The sequence below is a fragment of the Pan paniscus genome, chromosome 2, assembly GCF_029289425.2.
Source record: "Pan paniscus chromosome 2, NHGRI_mPanPan1-v2.0_pri, whole genome shotgun sequence".
In the NCBI taxonomy this organism is placed as follows: domain Eukaryota; kingdom Metazoa; phylum Chordata; class Mammalia; order Primates; family Hominidae; genus Pan; species Pan paniscus.
Genome location: NC_085926.1, coordinates 129,522,609 through 129,542,745, shown reverse-complemented (window position 1 = coordinate 129,542,745; position 20,137 = coordinate 129,522,609). Strand labels below are relative to the sequence as shown.

The window sequence follows — 20,137 nt, the reverse complement described above, 5'->3', positions numbered from 1 at the left end:
ACCCTGAGGAATCTCAGTATGTAGCATCAGAGAAAAAAAGAGGAGAGAACATCTTTCAACTTTCCTTTTCCTGTGGGAGTTATGATTCTATAGGTACAGGGTAAATTCTTAATTAACATTGATTAATTCTTGAATAACATTTATAAGTATCCTTAGTTTGGGGTGGCCAAAGGGGATACTTGCAAGAATAGGAGAGCTACTCCAAGACCTTCTAGAAGAAGGCATTGTGGTTAATAGTGCAGGCTTTGGAATGAGACTGATGTGGGTGTGAATCCCAGGTCTACCAGTTACTACCTGTATGACCTGGGAAAGTTCTTTCTCTTCTCTGAGCCTCATCTTCCATCTGTCAAAGTGGGCTGTGGGGAGAGTTAAATGGGATTGGGAAAGTAAAGTGCATAGCCCATAGTTATATGCCAACTTCATCCCAAGACAGATGCAACTATTTAGATCTGGTCCATCAGGACCCCCTACCCACCTCACAAGTACAAGGACCCCAAGTATCTACGGGTTTGATTCAACTTCCTTGGAGCCCTCTCCTGACTAAGCCAACCCATACTTGCTCATCTTAGCCTGAGAAGGAAGTGAGTAGACTTTTCATGGATGATCACTATAATTTTTAATAGAATTCAAAATCTTTAACTCAATATATCCTGCTTGATAGAAGAAATTGAGATTAATAGAAATCATTGAGAATGACAAAAAATGGCACAGCTAATTTTAGTGTCTTTTCTTTCCAACTGTTTGGTAAATCCCTAAACCACCTGTTTTACTGAAATATTAGAGGAAGCTTTGGGGCAAAAGACAATATCAGTTTTGATAGGTTTGGGAGGAACTTGGGCTCTTTTGTCCAGAAATACTAAATCTACTTTGAGATGGACTATAATTCTTGTTTATCAAGTTCTACCCACTTGGAGAGTAAATGAGAAGAAAATCTGAGGGAGGAAAGAAAGACAACATTCATTATGGACAGATTAGGAGATTAGGCCTTTAAATGACAAAAACAAGGCTAGGGGTCTGATTTTAGATTCTGCTTTGAATGTTTTCTTCTTTCTTTCTTTCACCCAAGAATTCCATATTTTGAAGGAGTCATAGAGGACTCTTCACTGGTATAAGATCTCCCTCCTCCAAATCCTATGTAGTTGCCCAGTCCTGCTGGCACCTTCCAGTGATGAGAAACTACAGTATCAGTTATCTGTTGCTGAGTGAAAAAATTAGCCCAAAATTTCCTGGCTGAAAACAACAATCACTATGTACTCAACATTCGCTGGGTTGGCAGTATTGGCTGAATTCTTCTCTGCTTCACATAGTGCTCCACGTGGTGCCAACAGAACTCACTCATGCATTTGTGCCTCAGCAGCCAGGATGGCCAGGATATTTCTCCAGGTATACTTTTATCCTCCTGGAGACCATTGTAGGCTTTTTAATATGGCCCTGAAAACTTCCCAGAAGCAAGAGAGGAGCCAGCCCCAATACACAGGTGCTTTTCAAGCCTCTGCTTATATCACATTTGCTAATGTCCCATTGGCCAAAATGAGTCATGTGACTAAATGCCTCATCATTGTGGGAGGGAGCTACACAAATGCATGGACACTGAGAGGAATAGATTATGGGAGGCCACTGCTATATCAGCCTATCCATTTGCACCTGCCTCAGAAACTACTTCATTTTCAGACACTTCTAATTCTCAGGTAGTGAAATTTTGTCTCTTGAGTAGAAATCCAGAGATTCAGCTTTCATAGGTTGGTGGGCAGGAACATTCAACAACTCTTGGATATTTGATTCACCATTGGTTTTGTCCCATTAAATCTTCTGTAGGCTGGAGACCTATTCCCCTTAGTTCCCAGCTGACTCCTTAATTCCCAGCCACTCCTGTGGCTCTGATCTTATCCTTCAAAAAGGCCCCTTTGGAGATCTACTGTGTCACTTTTGGGACATAAGCCAATCCATTATTTTAGTTCTCCATGAAGTTCTATGTTAATTTATTATTGTCCCTAGTAAATTTCTCTAGCCAGCATTCACTATTCCTAACCTTTTGAGTCAATTCTCAGGCAGTAAGCCTTAGTACTTGGTCATCACTCAACTGTGTTCCTGCAGATTTCTTCTTCCCTGTACTGCTTTATTTGACCATATTAATAGTAAGCATTGACATGTGCCAGGCCCTGTTCTAAATTTATTACAAGGATTAATCAGTCTTCACAATAATCCTATGAGATAGAGTATAATTATAAGCTCCATTTTGCAGAGAAGACATTCAAGACATAGAGCAATCAAGTAACTTGCCAAAAGTCACATAAGGAGGGAAGCGGAGTTGCTGGGGTTCAAACCTAGAAGTCTGACAGTGAGTCTCACTCTCAACCACTCCCCCTATTGCTCCTCTAGATGCAAGAGTTACCACCTAGAGACTATTTGTCAGCCCTCCAGTTCAGTTTGTCCTCAGCAGCACCTAGGAGCTTGGCCTTATTGAAAGACTCAGCTTTTTCCTGAACAGATTCTCATGCTATGACCCTTCTTTCAGGTGCAGTGGGAGTGCATCAATCCCAAGTACAAAGCCAAGAAGAAGAATTACAAGAACTCAGGCACTGTGATTCTGAATCTGTGCAAGGTATGTACACAACCCTCTCTTCCAGGAGTATGAAGCTAGGGCTATCTGAGAGGAAGAGTTCAGGTGGTGTGGTCAGAGGAAAAGAGTATCAAAAAGATGTGATCTTTTAAAATAAAAATTAAAAAGTCATGTATTAAAGAACATAAAATGAGAAATGTAAGCATGGGTGGTCATGGAGCTGTGGCAGTGCAGTGTCACTGTCCTCTCCCCAGGGACAGTCCTGCCCCAAAGACAGGAGAGTTCCGCTGATAGGTTAGGATCATCTCTGCCCAGAGCAGTGCTAGAGGGAGATCTCCAAATGGGGAAGCCAACATTTCTAGAACACCTACTATGTGCCCTTCACAGTGTCCAGTGGTTGTTTTGTTTTGTTTGGTTTGGTTTTGGTTTTGTTTGTTTGCTTTGTTTTGAGACAGAGTTTTGCTCTGTCACCCAGGCTGGAGTGCAGTGGTGCGATATCGGCTCACTGCAACCTCTGCCACCCAGGTTCAAGTGATTCTTCTGCCTCAGCCTCCCAACTAGCTGGGACTACAGGTGCCCGCCACCACGCCCAGCTAATTTTTTCTATTTTTAGTAGAGATGGGGTTTCACCATGTTAGCCAGGATGGTCTTGATCTCCTGACCTCATGATCCGCCTGCCTCAGCCTCCCAAAGTGCTGGGATTACAGGCATGACCCACCATGCCCAGCCTGTCCAGTGTTTTATATGTGGTACCTTATTCATACTGAAAGCGTACCATAAAAACAAGACAACAGGCAAAGATTAAAGGGCTTAAGAATTCCTTCCAGAGGGGCTACAACTTTGCAGAGAATCACATGTGCTAATAATTAAACTTCTTAACTCAAATCTGGGAGTGATGCTGACACTAGTTGAGTACTTACTATGCAAAAATAACTATAATAAACTCTGTTTAACTCTTACCACAACCCTGAGATGTCTACTTTCAATTGAGGTTATGTACCTAGCTCAGAGTCACACAAGTAGTAAATTTAAGAGCTGAGATTTTAACCCACGTGTCTCTGAGTCCTCCATACAGGACTCAATTGCTATCCAGATGATTGATGTGTGTGCATGTTGTGTGTGTGTGTGTGTGTGTGTGTATACAGGCATACATATATGTGTATATGTATATGTATATGTATAGAGGCCAATGTCAGGGATATTTTGGGTTCTATTCCAAACCAATGCAATAAAGCAAGTCATACACATTCTTTCATTTCCCAGTGCATATAAAAGTTATGTTTACACTATACTGTAGTCTATTAAGTATACAATAGCATTATGTCTAAAAATGTACATACTTTAATTTAAAAATACCTTATTGCTAAAAAATGTAACAGTCATATGAGCCTTGAGTAAGTCATAATCTTTTTGCTGGTGGAGGGTCTTATCTGGATATTGATGGTTGCTGACTGATCATGGTGGTAATTGCTGAAAGTTGGGGTGGCTGAGGTAACTTTTAAAAATAAGACAACAATGAAGTTTCTCATTAATTGACTCCTCCTTTAATGAAAGATTTCTCTGTAGCATGTGATGCTGTCTGATAGCATTTTGCCCATGGCAGAACTTCTTTCAAAAATGGAGTTAATCCTCTCACACCCTGCCTCTGCTTTATCAACTAAATTTAGGGAATATTCTAAATTATTTCTTGTCATTTCAACAGTGTTCACAGCATCTTCACCAGGAGCAGATTCAAGAAACCACTTTCTTTGTTTATCCATGAGAAGTAACTCCTCATCCATTCAAGTTTTATCAGTTGTAGCAATTCAGCCACATCTTCAGGCTCCACTTATAATTCCGGTTCCCTTGCTATTTCTACCACATCTCCAGTTTGTCCCACCACTGAAGTTTTGAACTCCTCAAGGTCATCCTAGAGGGTTAAAATCTACTTCTTCCAAACTCCTATTAGTGTTGATATTTCAACCTCCTCCCATGACTCATGAATGTTCTTAAAGGCATCTAGAATCATGAATCTTTTCCAGAAAGTTTTCAATTTACTTTTCTGAGATCTATCAGAAAAACTACCATAATGATAGTTATAACCTTATGAAATGTATTTCTTAAATAAGAAGACTTGAAAGTTGAAATTACCCCTAGATTCATGGGGTGCAGAATAGGATATTGTGTTAGCAGTCATGAAAACAACGATAAAACCCCTTGCACATCTCCATCAGAGCTTTTGGGTGACTAGGTCTATTGTCAATGAACTGTAACATTTTGAAAGGAACCTTTTTTTCTGAGTAGACTCGAAATATCCAGTAAATCATGCTGTAAACAGATGTGATGCCATCCAGGCTTTGCTCTTCCATTTGTAGAGCATGGGCAGAGTAGATATAGCATAATTGTTAAGAGTGCTAGAATTTTTGAAATGGTAAATGAACATTGGCTTCCACTTAAAGTCACCAGCTGCAATGGCCCCTAATAAGAAAGTAAGCCTGCCTTTTGAAGACTTGAAGCCAGGCAGTGACTTCTCCTCTCTAGCCAGGAAAGTCCTGATGGCATCTTCTTCTTCCTTGTTCTACAATGAAAATCCGTTGTTTAGTGTAGTAACCTTCATCAAATTATTTTAGCTGGATCTTCTGGATAAATTGTGGCAGCTTTTCCATCAGCATTTGCTGCTTTACCTTACACTTTTATGTTACAGAGACAGTTTTTCCTTAAACCTCATGAACCAACCTCCTCTGCTAGCTTCAAACTTTTCTTCTGCATCTTCCTCACCTCTCTCAGCCTTCATAGAATTGAAGTGAGTTAGGGCTTTGCTCTAGATTAGGTTTTAGCTTAAGGGAATGATGTATCTGGTTTGATCTTTTATCTAAACCACTAAAACTTCCTTCACATAAGCAGTAAGCCTATTTCACTTCCTTATCATTTGTATATTCACTGTTTTAATTTCAAGAACTTTTACTTTGCATTCACAACTTGGCTGTTTGGTGCAAGAGGCCTAACTTTTGGCCTACCTCAGCTACTGACATGCCTTCCTCACTAAGTTTAATCATTTCTAGCTTTTAATTTTAAGTAAGAGATGCATGACTCTTCCTTTCACTTGAACACTTAGAGGCCATTGTAGGGTTATTAACTGGCCTCATTTCAATAGAGTAGTGTCTCAGGGGATAGGGAGACCCAAGGAGAGGGAGAGACATGAAGGAATGGCCAGTTGGTGGAGCAGTGAGAACACACACGACACTTATCAATTAAGTTCACCATCTTATGTGGGCTTGGTTCATAGCACCCCAAAATAATTACAACAGTAACATCAAAGATAACTGATCACAGATCACCATAATAGATACAATAATAATGAAAAAGTTGGAAATATTACAATTACCAAAATGTGACAGACACAAAGCGAGCACATACTGTTGGGAAAATGGCACCAATAGTATTGCTCAATGCAATGTTGTCAGAAACCTTCAATCTGTAAAAAATATAAAGCTCAATAAAGTGAGGTACAATAAAAGAAGATACACCTATACATATGTGTGTCTGTGTGTATACACACACCCAGATGGTCCCCAATTTACGATGACTCAACTTATAATTTTTTGAACTTATGAAGGGCTTATTAGCATGTAACCCCACTGTAAGTCCAGGAGCAGTTGTATATACATGTATTTATGTATATATACAGTCATGCTCTGCGTAATAACATTTTGTCAATGATGGACCACCGATATGACAGTACTCCCATAAGATTATAATGGAGGTGAAAAATTCCTATCACCTAGTGACTCATAGCCATTGTAATGCAATTACTTTATTTTTTAAATAAATTCAGTGTAGCTTAAGTGTTTATAAGGTCTACAGCAGTGTATAGTAATAGTCTAGGCCTTCACATTCACTCACCTCTCACTCACTGACTCACTCAGAGCAACTTCTAGTCCTGCAGGCTCCATTCATGGTAACTTCTCTATACAGGTGTGCCATTTATTATATTTTATACCATATTTTTACTGTGCCTTTTTATGTTTAGATATGTTTAGATACACAAAGACTTACAGTTGTGTTACAGTTGCTTACAATATTCAGTACAATAACATGATGTACAGGCTTGTGGCCTAGGAACAATAGGCTATACCACATAGCCTAGGTGTATAGTGGGATATACCACCTAGGTTTGTGTAAGTATACTCTATGATGTTCACGCAATGATAAAATCACCTAACAGTGTATTTCTCAGAATGTATTTCCATCATTAAATGACACATGATTGTATATATGTATACGTGTGTGTATGTGTGTGTTTATGTGTGTGTATACATACGTAGATATATGTTTCCTAACATATTAGAAGGAACCTAATATGTATATATACAGGATCATATCCTTACATAACAAGATAGTGAAGGAAAAGAGTAATTGGTCTGCTTTGGGTCATATCCCTACCCTTTACACCAATTGCTGGGACTAGGGGATAATGTCTTATGACTGGCCATTGTATTAATCTTTTTTTTTCAATATTTTTTGATGCTTTGACAACTTTGGGCCTTATGAACCTAAGAGGGACTACTCTCCCAGTGTTAGCTAATTCCTACAGACAGCAAACAACCTGCCTTTTAGCATGCCTTTGATATACAAACCAATCATTTTTTAGTTCAAACCCCTAATCACCTCCCTTACCAAACTCTCACACACCAAGCCAATGTTCTCCCACCTTATATGCCCCTAGGGTCAGGTCTCACATAACTAGAAACCACTCACATGGTTTTGATAGATTTCAAAACCTGCTGAAATCGTTCAAACTATCCAATCCTAGGCCTGCTTAGCTGCTTACCCTGCCTCGCCCACTCCTTCCTATGAAAAAAAAAAAACACACAGTAAATGGTTTGCCCATGCTTTCCCTTCATTGCTTTTGCTTCCTGACCTATCCTGGTGCTTCCCCATGTGACCTTCCTGTGTGGCATAACATGCCTCCTATCCTTTGAAGAACTGTGAGCAATAAACTCTTCTTACAGATACAGACATCTGTCTCCATGTCAGGCATCTTATCATAACTGTACAAATCAAATCCTGGGTACATTCTAAACAGTTATGTGACTATCCTTGTGCTCAAAGAAGCAGGAGAAAAGATCTAGATTCAATGGTTATCTTTCTCCTTAAGGTGACTGTGTACACACAATTTTTTTTTTCTTCCATGAGTTGCTCTTAGAGTTCAGTGCTTAGAAGCACTGTAATTTTGCTCACTTTCAAGTTCTTATTTCCTTGATATGCAGACACAGTAGCACAGTGTCCCAACTATCAGGCAAAGCATTACCATCAGGACACCAAAAGTAAGCACTATTTAGAGGCCAAGTGAACATCAATTCTAAGAAAAGTATGCCAATAGATGTGTGCCACCTGGAGGTGGTATCTAGAGAGACCAACACTGATTTTTTGGGTCAGTCTCTAAGAAGTTTCCTGAGCATTAGATGGAATCTGAGAAGTGACAGTCAAAAATTACAGTTACTGGCTGTCCAGGTAGAAGGATCCAGACTGTAAGTACTGTATGTGTTTTTCTAATCACTGTAGTCCTAGAATGTAGTGCACAGTGAGTATTCAATAAATAATTGTTGAATAAACGAATACATGAATATCACCAAGAGCCAAGCCAAGCAACAAAATCACAAAGAAATGTAAATTAAGACCAGAAATCCCTAAGATACTTGACAACACAGATGATGGCAGTTGGCATAACGCAACAACCATACTGACTTCCAGCGTAGAGGTCAAAAGGACAGAGTATGTAACCCAGACTTGCATCATTTGAGTCTCCACTCTACCATTTATTAGCATTGTGATCTTGACCTTAATTTCCTCATCTATAAACAGGGTACAATAATAATAGTTGTACCACCTTCACAGGATTGTTCTGAGAATTAAATGAGGTAAAAGATGTTAAGTACCTGTCATTCAGTAATGCCCAATAAATGTTAGTCATTGTTGTTCATGGCAGGGGAAGAATTTAACTAACTGGAAATTGTCAGTAAATTACCTTCTCAGCTAATGGTATTTTAAAACTGCCTATCTAAATTACCTGCATATTAAGAATGTCACCAGGACTGGGACTTAGACACAGGGAGGCAAGACTGAAGTCAAGTGTGAGACATCATTGATTTCAAAACAGTAGTGACACTTGAAAATATAGTTTTAGTCTCACTTCAGAGGCATAAGCTGATTAAAATTTGCATAAACCATAATAGAGGGGAGCAATGGATGGATATTGGCAGCATTCATAGGCCCATCTGTATTGATATTGCTTTCCTTCTCTCCTTTAACAGAACAAACTTAACTGACCCATCTTTTTTCAATGATGTCTGTCTGCCCTTTCCTCTGGTTTAGCAGCCTATCAGTCACCAACCTTTAGGCCTCCAATATATCAGGAAATAGACTGTGCTGTTATTAACCCAGTTTCCTCTCCCCTCCTATGCAGATTCACAAGATGCATTCTTTCTTGGACTACATCATGGGTGGCTGCCAAATCCAGTTTACAGTAAGTTGTTTTCATGTTGATTCCTTGATTCTTATTCAGGAATCAAGAGACGAGGGGTGGCACTAGGTTTGGGGGATAAGGAGACAAAAGCTTATTAAAACCTTCAGGCAGCTTTGTTCAAGTCTCATTGTTGAAGCATATGGTATCGTGTTTTTGAAATGTGTTCACACTTCTGTTTTCTTTAATAAGTATAGTTTTCAGCATCATATCAGGAAATTTATGCCACTCAACCTCAGGTGGTCTAGGAAATCCTCCTAACGCTTCCCATTTCTTCAGTAACTATGTGAGGCATGAAGCAGTGTAGCCTGTCAGATTCCATCACCTGGTGAGAAAAATTGAAAGGAAGTAAGCCATGCAAGTAAGTTCCACTGAGCCAAGGCAGATGCCATGGTTGTGTTCATGTGACTAGACCACAGCACCAATGTCATACCTAGTAGTCGGGACCAAGAGTAAGCCATACAAACAGTTCATTAGGCAATGAAAAGATGAATTCCAAAGATCGGAGAACCAGGCCTAGGTCAACGTTGAGAAGTAGAGTGGGTGTCTAGACTCAGTGAATGGATCAAGGATCATCCCCTGTATGTAATTTGTGTGCCCTTGGGATTTACACATCCCTGATGTATATTTGACTGGGTAGGCTGAGTCTTTTTAAAGTGCCTGGGTAGGTCAAGGTTGTAAGTCCATCTGCACTGGAACAACTGACTTTCACTGACTTAATATTCAAAATCCTCCTAGGTTTGGTCAGATGTGACTTCCAGAAAAAGAATCCCCAGATGGCAAAAGACAGATGTGCTAGAACCCTTTGGAGAGCAATGTGGACGTAAACAAGAGAGATGTAACTTGTACAGCATTTATTTCTCATCTTACAGAAATGTACTAACGAAGCTCAGCCCTGTTCAGCTCCCTGACTGGCTCAGTCATTTGAAAAAAGGAAAGAAAATGGGTTTAAATTTTTAGTCAAGCTTTGGGCCCAAGAGAGTAGACAGGACCAATATATTCCTGGAACCAAGGAAGATGGTGCTCAAAGGACTAAAAGGAGTCTCAAAGGACGAGATAAATGGTCATTTACTAAACTAGCTTCTCCTTAGCTAGGGAAGTATCCTCTGCCCTAATCTCAGGGAGGTATACCTATGTCCTTCCTAAACTTGGGGTATTGTGCATTTATTTCTGAACACTGACAGGAGCAAATTTTAGAGTTTGGTCACCTCTTTAAAGTCTAAGATTCTCTAATGCACAGCCAGCAAGCCTTCCTACATTCACACTGTCACATACAGAAGGTAGCAAGCATGTTCGCTGAGGATACACATCTAACTCTAGCTGTCCTGCGGGCTCATTGCTGCTCTGAGCATACCCATATGGAAGTATGGAAGCAAGCAATGTCATAAAGGAGAGCTACTGGAAATAGTTTCCCAAGATCTTAGGCAAAAACGTGATTTCAGGAAACTATTTATAGCTTTTCAAGGGAAAGCTCTATTGATTTCAGTCTGGTTTAGATTTTGTAGATCCCATGCTCTTGAACAACTCTGTATTCAACCTTCAGGGGCTTGCTCTGCCCTTCAAATTGTGCTGCAAAGAATCAGCCCCAACAAAAATTAGGTGCTGAACCCCAACCTAAAGGGTTCCCAGCTCCACATCCTGACTTTCAGATATCCCTGTGCCCTGCCTTGTTCTCCCCTCCTTTCTCAGTCTGCTGACCTTCCCCCACTGAGAGTGCCACTTCAGTGTTTGTCACCAACAACACCCCAGTTGCAGCTCCCCATGCCCTCCAGTGTAAACTGATAGACCTGTGGGAGGTGTGAGTGAGGAGAGCAGTCTGGAGCAAGGAATGAGAAGAGGAGAATGTACAGATGAATGCTGAGGAGAAGGGGGCAGCCAACAATAGTTCCTCCCCACAGCCCTTCCTCCTGTAGGGTTTCAGGTTGGGGACTCAGAAGAGAATTGCTAGGTATTCTATTCCCAGTGTTCTACTAAAGGAAACATACCAGTCACTTCTATGTCATTTTCTTCCAAAATTAAGTCAGCTTTCTCATTATAAATGTTTTATTGCTCAAGTGGTGCAACTTAATTTAAATTATAAGCTGTAATGCAAATCGTTAAGAAAAAAGTATCGTGTCTTATTTAATTTGGTCTGTAAGTGTTTATTATCTGCCTGGTTATTTTACTGAAACCATCTGGCAACATGAAAAGGAAGTGGCAGAGAGATGAGAAGTGAAGAGAGGAAGGTTTCCTGGCATGGAGATGGGCAGAGGAGAGAGAGAAAAGGGATGTTTCATTGCAGTAATTATACCTCAGAGGCTTTCAGAGGCAAAAACCCCCATTGGCACATTATGTGACCCTTGGCTCCTGAGCAACCAGGGAGCTTTAGCCAACACAAACTTTTTGTCTCCCTGGAGAAAGGCCTTCAAGCACCAGAGGTGACATAAAGTTCTGGATGTTCTCCATTTCCTCCGCTAGAGCCACTTTCCATCCTTCTCCACTCTCCCTTCTGTGCCCCAGGAAGCAAGCCTCCTTGGATGCACCACCCAAGCTCTCCAGCTCTTAGCTTTTGGTTGGATTTGACCAACGAGAGGCACCCATCAGAGATCAAAGAATAGGAGGTGAGAGAACTTGAAATATTTATTTCTCTAGCTGCCTGCCTGCTAGGCTGTGGTTTGGCAGTGACCTTCTTCCTGACAGAAGGTCACAGTTCCTGTCAGGTGCCCTGTCCTGAAGATACTCCTCTTACTGAATTCTAGTAACTGCTCCCTCCCACTCTTTCTGGTCAGTTTCCATTAACTTTTTCCACATGTTTGCGAATTGTCCCTTTATTAAACTTCCTCAATCACCTTTTGAGTGGACTTTTTGTTGCCTGTAGTGGCTCTGACCAATACAAAATATAAGCAGGGGCTAGGAGAAAGCCTTTGTATCTTCCATAGATGCTGGTGCTTCTGGTTCAATCTTAAGAGTGTTAAAGATGGGGGCATCTTTCTCCTCAGCTGCTAAGCTGCTCAAAATACTTTTGCTGAATTGCAATAATTGAACCCTAAACCTTCAAAGGGAGGTTAGATTTAGAAAAAAGAACAAATTGGATAAATAAACAGGATATTGGGGTTTTGCTTTAAAAAGCATCCCCCATAAATTAAGTATTTATGCACCACTATATTCTAATTATAAATACTAAAACCTTAATTAGGAAAATGAATAAACAGGATGTATTTAGGGGAGTATTGGGGAAGCAGTTTGGGGTCAGAACTTGAAGGGCTTTGAATTTTGAGGTAATTTGGTGGATAATGCATGTTCAAAAGGATATTGACAAGGGCCTTGAAGCAACAGGCACATGCTTTCGACAAGTAAACCTGGGAGTGTTTGATGGTGGTGACGGGGGAATGAGAGATGAAGCAAGCAGAGATGGAAGCCCACTGCCACAGGCCTGGTACCAGGTAAAAAGAAGCTAAACAAGGGTGGCAGCAGCAGGAGAGGTACTGTGGAAAGAGAAGCACTAAGCCTCTGCCTAGAATACAATGAGAAGACTGAAAGCAATCAAAGCTTTTGTGCCTGACTGACAGAGCATAGTGGACCTGGTCAGGGAAATATGCGAGGCAACAGCAGCTGTAGGCAAGATGATGAATTTGGCTTTGGACACGTTGGAGGTACTTTCAGGTATCCCAGTGGAGATGGTACTTATAAATATGGACCTAGGTTTCAGTGGAGAGTCAGGAGCTACATGTATGTGGCTCTGGATGAGATGTCCCAAGAGAAGAATATAGAAGGAAAAGGGGCCTGATGACAAGAAATTGTAGAGGACCTCTATCTGGCAGCAGAGGAAAGAGGGGCAAAGAGTTAAGAGAAGAAATGCCAGAGGAGAAGAAGGCCCAAGGGGAGGCAGTAACTCAGATGCCCAGGAGGAAAAAGCTAAGGTTAAGGATCAAGGGCAACAATCTTGCATGCTAAAGAGAAGTCAGAAGGTGAAGAACAACATGATGAGTAGGTAGGTGTGTATCATCTTCAAAAGAGCAACTTCAGCATAACGAGATAGGTGAGACCCAGGAGTTAGAGTGTAAACAGAAGGTAAGGAAGTGAACACAGCAGGTATAAGTATTCATTCAAGAAAGTTAACAGTGAAGGGAAGGCAAGAGGTACAAGGAGGATGGCAATTTCAAGATTAAAAGAGAAGAGATTTTAAGCTAGAATCAGACTATAAGCAGAGGTAACAGCCCAGTGGAAGGAAAGAGATAAATGATGCTAAAAAGAGCCCTAGACAGTCAATGATTCTTATTCTTTTTTGGTCACCTGAACACTTGAGAATTTGATACATGATCTATAGCCTCTTACTGGGAAGTGCACACATCCAGTTTTGCATGCAATTTTGGGAGGTCAAGGGCACTCCTGAAGACAGTCCTTGTACCTCACATGAATCCTTAAGTCATAAGAACTCTAGAGCAACTAGTATTGCAGTCTTTGAGGAGGTGGGTGGAGGTGAAACAGACCACAGGGTGAGAGATTGGGTTTGGCACATGGTAGAGCAGCTAAAAATAAAACCAGATGCTAGAATTTCACACACAAAATACAAAGTTATAGATAACACAAAATAGACAGATGCCGTACGGTATTTGAAAAGAAAAAATGGTAGAAAAATCAAAGGTTTTTTTTGAAGGTTATTGCTTTTTCATATGCTCAAAAATGTTCATTGTAACACAGATTTTTACACAGGCACTCTGTCAGCAACCTAAATGTCTAATAATAAGGTAATGGCTACGTAAATTACAGTATTCCTTTAAATACTATGATATTTAGTATCATAGTATTTAGTTATTTAGTATTGACTATGATAAAGCCTATTTAAATTATAATTCTAAGGTTTAGATAATAACATGAGGTCATGTTTATGACATAGTGTTACAAAAATGTAAAGCAGAGTTACTCTATGATTACAACTATATATATAAAAAATACCTAGAGAGGAAAGAAAAATAAAATATGACTTACCAGCCTAGTGGCATGGTGAGTGATATTTTTTTCTTATTAATTTTAAACGGACATTTCTTTTGTGTCATTTTTAAAAATTGAAGATAATATTGCTTTCTCTTACCTCTGGCTATAGTTTATATTTTAGTAATATAATAAGCTGCTGAATGCAACTTCTCCCAGACTGACCTTCAAACCTAAAAATTTAGATCACTCATTAAAGGTCCTCTCAAGAAATCTTTTTCTTTCTTTCTTTCTTTCTCTCTTTCTTTCTTTCTTTCTTCCTTTCTTCTTCTTCTTTTTTTTTTTTTTTTTTTGTTTTTTGAAACAGGGTCTCACTCTGTTTCCCAGAGTGCAGTGCAGTAGCACACTGGAAGCTCACTGTAACCTTAAACTCCTGAGCTCAAGTGATGCTCTTGCCTCAGCCTCCTGAGTAGCTGGGACTACAACCATGTGCTACCACACTGGCTACTTTTTAAAACAAATTTTTGTAGAGACAGGGTCCAGCTGTGTTGCCCAGGCTGGTCTCAAACTCCTGGCCTCAAGTTATCCTTTCATCTCAGCCTCCCAAAGCACTGGGATTATAAGTGTGAGCCACCGCACCCAGTCTCAGGAAATCTTTTCTAACCCTAAAACATTTAGGGCATCCTATGTCCACACTGTGGCCCAGTTTACATTTTTAAATCTTTATTTTACGTCCCAGATTGAACACTGATCTACTCTGGTGTAGACCTTCGAGTCTGCTTACTGCTTAGTGAGCCCTGCTTACTGAATTCCTATGCAAAGCCAGGGTACAATGGGTTAAAGAGGCAAATACTTTGCCATTTCCAGAAAATGAACCAAGTAAGTTTAGGTGACTTTCCCTATTTTCCTATTTAACTGCCCTCTTAGAAAGTTTTCTGAAAATAGAAAAGAATAAAAATGTAACATTATTTAAGAAATGGTCCAGACCAAACAGTATGTCCACCTACAAGGTTCATTGTATAGGTCCAAATTGTACACAGCTATTTAAAAAGAAAAGAAAGAAAGCTCCCCAAGAATGTGGTCCCAAAGGTAGACTGCAGGTACAACTAACCAGAGCTTGTTACACAGCAGCTTCCCTTAGAAAACGTTGAGAAGGTTCACAAATGACCTGTTTGGCAGATGAAGGGAAGGGATCTGAGGAGCGGGGTTGTTTCATGTAAGAATCTAAAAATGCCCAAAGAAAGATGCTCATCTTTTGCAACCAGCCTTTTCCCAGGAACAGCTCCACACACTGGGGACTTGGTGTCATGGAGGGAGCATTTTGCATTCTTACTTTACAAGGTTTGCAAAGCTGCTCCACAGCTCTGCTTAATAATGAGCAGTGGCTTCCTGGGCAGAAGGAAAAAGCACTGGGCACCTGTTCTTGTGCTGCCTGCAGAGAAGATTGGAGCACATACCAGAACCACAGGTTTCCATAAATGCTTCCTATCAGGAAATGAAAACGTGGTGGCTCTGCGAGCTCACCGGTATTCAGAAAACCAGGCATCAGTAGCCACCTCCACATACTGACATTTTTCAGTCATTTTCTTGCTTTTATTTCTCAACTTAATCCCATCTTTCACTGCCTCCCTGTTGCTTTCTAAAATAAACCCAACCTTTCACTCTGCTCTCTTTCTACTAATGCTAACTTTAAAGAGCACAGAGAATTCTTGGTGGAAGACCACCCCCTGAAGATAGATATTTTATCTCCAGCTTCATAAATGAGGTTTTAGGAACCACTACTTTCCAGAAAATAAAAATGAAAATATTTTAGCTGACTCTTACTTAACACTGTCCATTGCTGTCTAGTCACATGATAAAATTTTTTTATTAAACCATGAGAACTATAAAATGGGCTATATGGTAAGAATCATAAGCCTATTTCCTTTTTCATCAGTTAATTTTTAAGTTCATACCCTCCCCTAGGTCTATATGAGAATCTCCTGAGATGAAGTGGCCTCTCTCGTTGTCATAGACGTAGGGGCCATTGCCATGGGAAAAGTGGAAACCCTAGAGGCCTGACTGAAAAGAAATAGTAAAATTTCCACCAGGCATGTTTGAATGTTTAAATAGTAGCACCAAGAACAGGCAGCCCAATACTAAACTTCTAGCATTAGCCTGTACCTTGTTTCATTATCTTCAAAATATATTATTCTCTTCTGTCCCCTCAAAACCTGGCCATTCCCTTTCCCTAACTGACATCCAACTCCTCATTCAAGTGGTCACAAAATCCTATTCATTTTCTATCCTTACTTTCTTCAATCACTCTTTCCTTCTCACCATCATCTTTGCCCCACCCTAGTTAAGCATAAGAAAATTATTCCAAGCCTGACAATGAAGAGTTGATAGGAATGAAAATGACATAGTAGGGTCAGTATTGGAGGTAAAGCAAGAGACGTACCTGGGGTGCAAAATTTAAGGAGACTCTCACTCTGCGGATTTTGCAAGTATAGGGTCTGCTGAGAGTGAGTGCCTCCTTGGGTTTTACAAACTAGGCACTTCTTTTTGCCTCACCCCATCTCCAGCTCTGATATGTTTTTTTTCTATTATTTTAAAATATATTGTTGCCACAATCTATGTATGCTTGTCCAGACATTACACACACTTATCTAGATATAACATATTCATCCAGGTGATATACTCTGGCTCAGATGCTGCCACTAGGTGCCTGCATGGTAGGAGAATTTTGCCAATGCCTAGGAATGTTTCTTGAGCAGCCATTTTTCTTTATGGATTTTTTTCCTCTGGCCTATATAACCCGATTTCATTGTCTAGTTTTATATCAAGACACCAGCATGTTTTTGTCATCACAGAACACCCTTAACACTTCAGGAGTTTCAGTCAGGCAACCAGCACATGGGACAGATTGTTAACTTTAGTATCAAGAGGCAGAAGCATGATGCCTTCAGAGGTAAGGAGGTGGTGACCCATGATGGAAGGCATCATGAATAGAAGTGAGGTGGGCCACAAGGTGCTTGTTATTAATAGTAAAGTAGCAACACCTGCCAATGATTCACTTTTTAGATAAATTAAAGCAGAATCAAGGTAATCTCCATAACAACATCTTCACACTCTCTAGAATTCCCTGGAGTACTAACATGCTTTCCTCAGTGGAAGAGAAAGGGGTGGCTTTACATCTGGCCTTCCCAGCATTACTTTTACCTTTTAAACACTATGTACACCTGTGCAAGGTGCCATTATCCCTTAAACATGTCCCATTAGGAGTAAAAGGCTGAGAATGGTGTCTGTGAGTTGAGCTTGGTAAACCCAGGAGGGCCCCAAAGATATGATTTTCTCAAACATTGTCTCTCAAACATCTCTGGAGTGCTCCTCTCAGAAATTTTCCTGGAATTATCTGCATGAGTTTGGATCTCTATCTTGTTGAGGCCTCATTGGTGGATCCTGAGGTGCTTTTCACCTCCTACTTGTTCAGAAAATGCACGTAGGTTCCTCCCTCCCACCAGCTTTTCATTGTAGTCCTTGATTAAAAGGGCCTCACCTATGGTCTTCCTTTTTTTTTTGCGGTGGGTTGGCTCTCACCTTCAGGATAAACCTGTCCCAGAAGACACTGGACTTTATTGGTCTCCCTAGGTTACCTCCAGTCATCCTCAGTAACAATCCTCTCACTATTGTGTGTACAAACATACATACACACACATTTCAGTTTTCTTTTTCTTAACTTTTACACCCATTTTGGTCACGAAGAGTTTATTCAAGGCAATTCTTCCCCAAATTACCATGGTTGCCTCCTAGCAAGTCTCCCTACCTCCAGGCCAAATCTCCATTTTTTAATTGGAATAATTATACCCATGAGAAGTCCTGGTGTTTTGGTCATAGACATACATGTTCTCCTGGATGTATGATGGCGTAATGGAAAAAGTAGAAAGGAACCATATAGACTTGGATTTAAACCCAACTCCAAGTCCTCTTACCCTATGTCACATGAAAATGAAGTAATATCATGCATATAAATGAAGTAATATCATGCCCTCTGTGTCACACACAGTTAGCACAGTGCCTGACACAGAGATTATTTCTCTCTTCTTTCCTTTGTTATCCAAAGTAAGGGAATCTAAGGTTCAGGGAAGAACTGCAATTTTTCTTCAGATAACCTTTTTTTTTTTTTTTAACATACTGTTAGTACTAGCATTTATCAGTAGGCATCCCCTGATTTTAAGAAATCTGGGTATTCTGAAAACAGAGTTTGAATCCTACCTAAGTTTTTGACATAGTTCTGCGGAGAGGCAAGGAAGAAAAAGAAAAAAATAACAGAGATGAACACATAATTTCATGAAAGAAAAGAAAAAAGCCTATAAATGAATTAATGTTAGCCTATTGCTTTTCTTTCCTAGTCACTTTGATTTGATTGCAGGGTACAATATCAGATGTGACTAACATTTTTTTCCCCATCAACTTATACCTTAAGAAACACAAACACACACATGGCATGTGTTCTCTATCCTTTCAGAAATAATGTTCCACCTTCCTAGATCCAATGGTGCATTCCAGTTATTTGTTGTAATGAAATTTACCAAATATAACACAAATAACATTTCCCATTATGATTCCCAAGATCATATGAAAAAATAGAGCCTTTCGGGCATAGTAAGCCAATGAATGTATTCTACTCTACCCCAGAAGGAAATGGAATTATGCAACATAAACATTTCTTTCTTCCCGTATGACTTTATTTTAACCTTCTTCCCTCGAAGCTTAAGTGGCATTTTTAAAGAGATTTTTGCTGGGTTAACTTTTATTTAGATGGTGGTGATGTTGGAAATTAGAAGAAATGTTTCTTCTCATTTTAACACCCTCTGGCTTAAGCATTTTTTGTTCTTTCTTTTGTTATTAAGAAGTGTTCAGTGACTCAACGTTTACTTACATGATTATGATACTGGGGGTCAGAAGAAATTTGAGAAGTTGAAGGATAAATGACTAGTTGGTGGCAAGACAGATTTCCCTTCTCCACTTCCCACTCACAATGCGATAACATTCAGGCATCCCCTTTGTTGTACGCAGAAGTTCTTACATGAATGAGAACCAAAATACTGAATGCCTTACACGGAGCTGCTCCTTCCAGAAAATTTGTTATAACCACTCTAACACATCTCTCTGCATCTGGCCACTCATGGAAACATGACAATGGCTTTGGTATGAAGACTGTATCTTTAACACAGAATTTGGTTTTAAGGGATCTTACCTATGCTGCGTACATGGAATTGTTCTGCCCAGGGAGTGTAGAAGTCTTTTCTTAGTGAACTGTGAAATTGGAGGGCAGATATTCTATCCTTACTCTTGCTGCCTGGTGAGATGGATCAACAGCATCTGGGCTTTCTGATCTATGTCAATCTCAAGTTCCTATTAAACAGAGAGAAGAGAGTGCACTGGTGGGAAGGGAGACTGAAGACTGCAGAAATGGCCTCAACCAAGTTAATAACTAGTTTTTCAAGCAAATTAGTTTATTCTCTTTCTTTATTGGCAGGGTATGTAATGTGCTACTGTTTTTGACCCGAGGCCAGGTCTCTCTCATGACTGATCACAATTCTTAGGAGATGCATCCACTTTAAATTTACCTTTTCTTGTATTTTTCTCTTTTAGGTAGCTATAGATTTCACTGCCTCAAACGGGGACCCCAGGAACAGCTGTTCCTTGCACTACATCCACCCTTACCAACCCAATGAGTATCTGAAAGCTTTGGTAGCTGTGGGGGAGATTTGCCAAGACTATGACAGGTAAGAGGCTTCAGGACATTTGGAGCCTTATCATCTCTCATGTGGGTTCAGATGGTCTTTGGCTGATCCTGGGCAGAAAGTGGAAATTAAGTCTAGTAGCTCCTTATATAGTGACTTCAAAAGTTTCATTCCCTCTGTACTAGAAAAACTAAGTTTGTACCTTGCTCACGCTGGTCACCAAACAAATCCTTTCTCAGCCTTCTTCTCTCAATTGACTTGCAAGATGATTGGATAGCAATTTTGGTTTCCATTTTGTGAAGTCTTAGCCTGTGCCTTGCTACTCAAAATTGCTTATGCACTAGCAGCATTCTTAACCTACTGAATTTGAATCTGCATTTAACAAGATCCCCAGATGATTTGTGTATACTTTAGAGTTGTAGAAGCACAGGTCTA

The 20,137-nt window shown here is 40.1% G+C and overlaps 1 protein-coding gene across 5 annotated transcripts in view; it reads left to right on the top strand.

Moving 5' to 3' along the window:
- CPNE4 (copine 4) overlaps positions 1 to 20,137 on the top strand; it is a 746,304-nt gene that overhangs the window by 695,958 nt on the left and 30,209 nt on the right. For all 5 annotated transcript variants that reach the window (XM_055110462.1, XM_055110464.1, XM_055110463.3 and 2 more), the window contains 3 exons: positions 2,516 to 2,602; positions 9,006 to 9,065; positions 19,611 to 19,744. In XM_055110462.1, the coding sequence (XP_054966437.1) occupies positions 2,516 to 2,602; positions 9,006 to 9,065; positions 19,611 to 19,744 (281 nt within the window). The remainder of the gene's footprint in view (positions 1 to 2,515; positions 2,603 to 9,005; positions 9,066 to 19,610; positions 19,745 to 20,137) is intronic.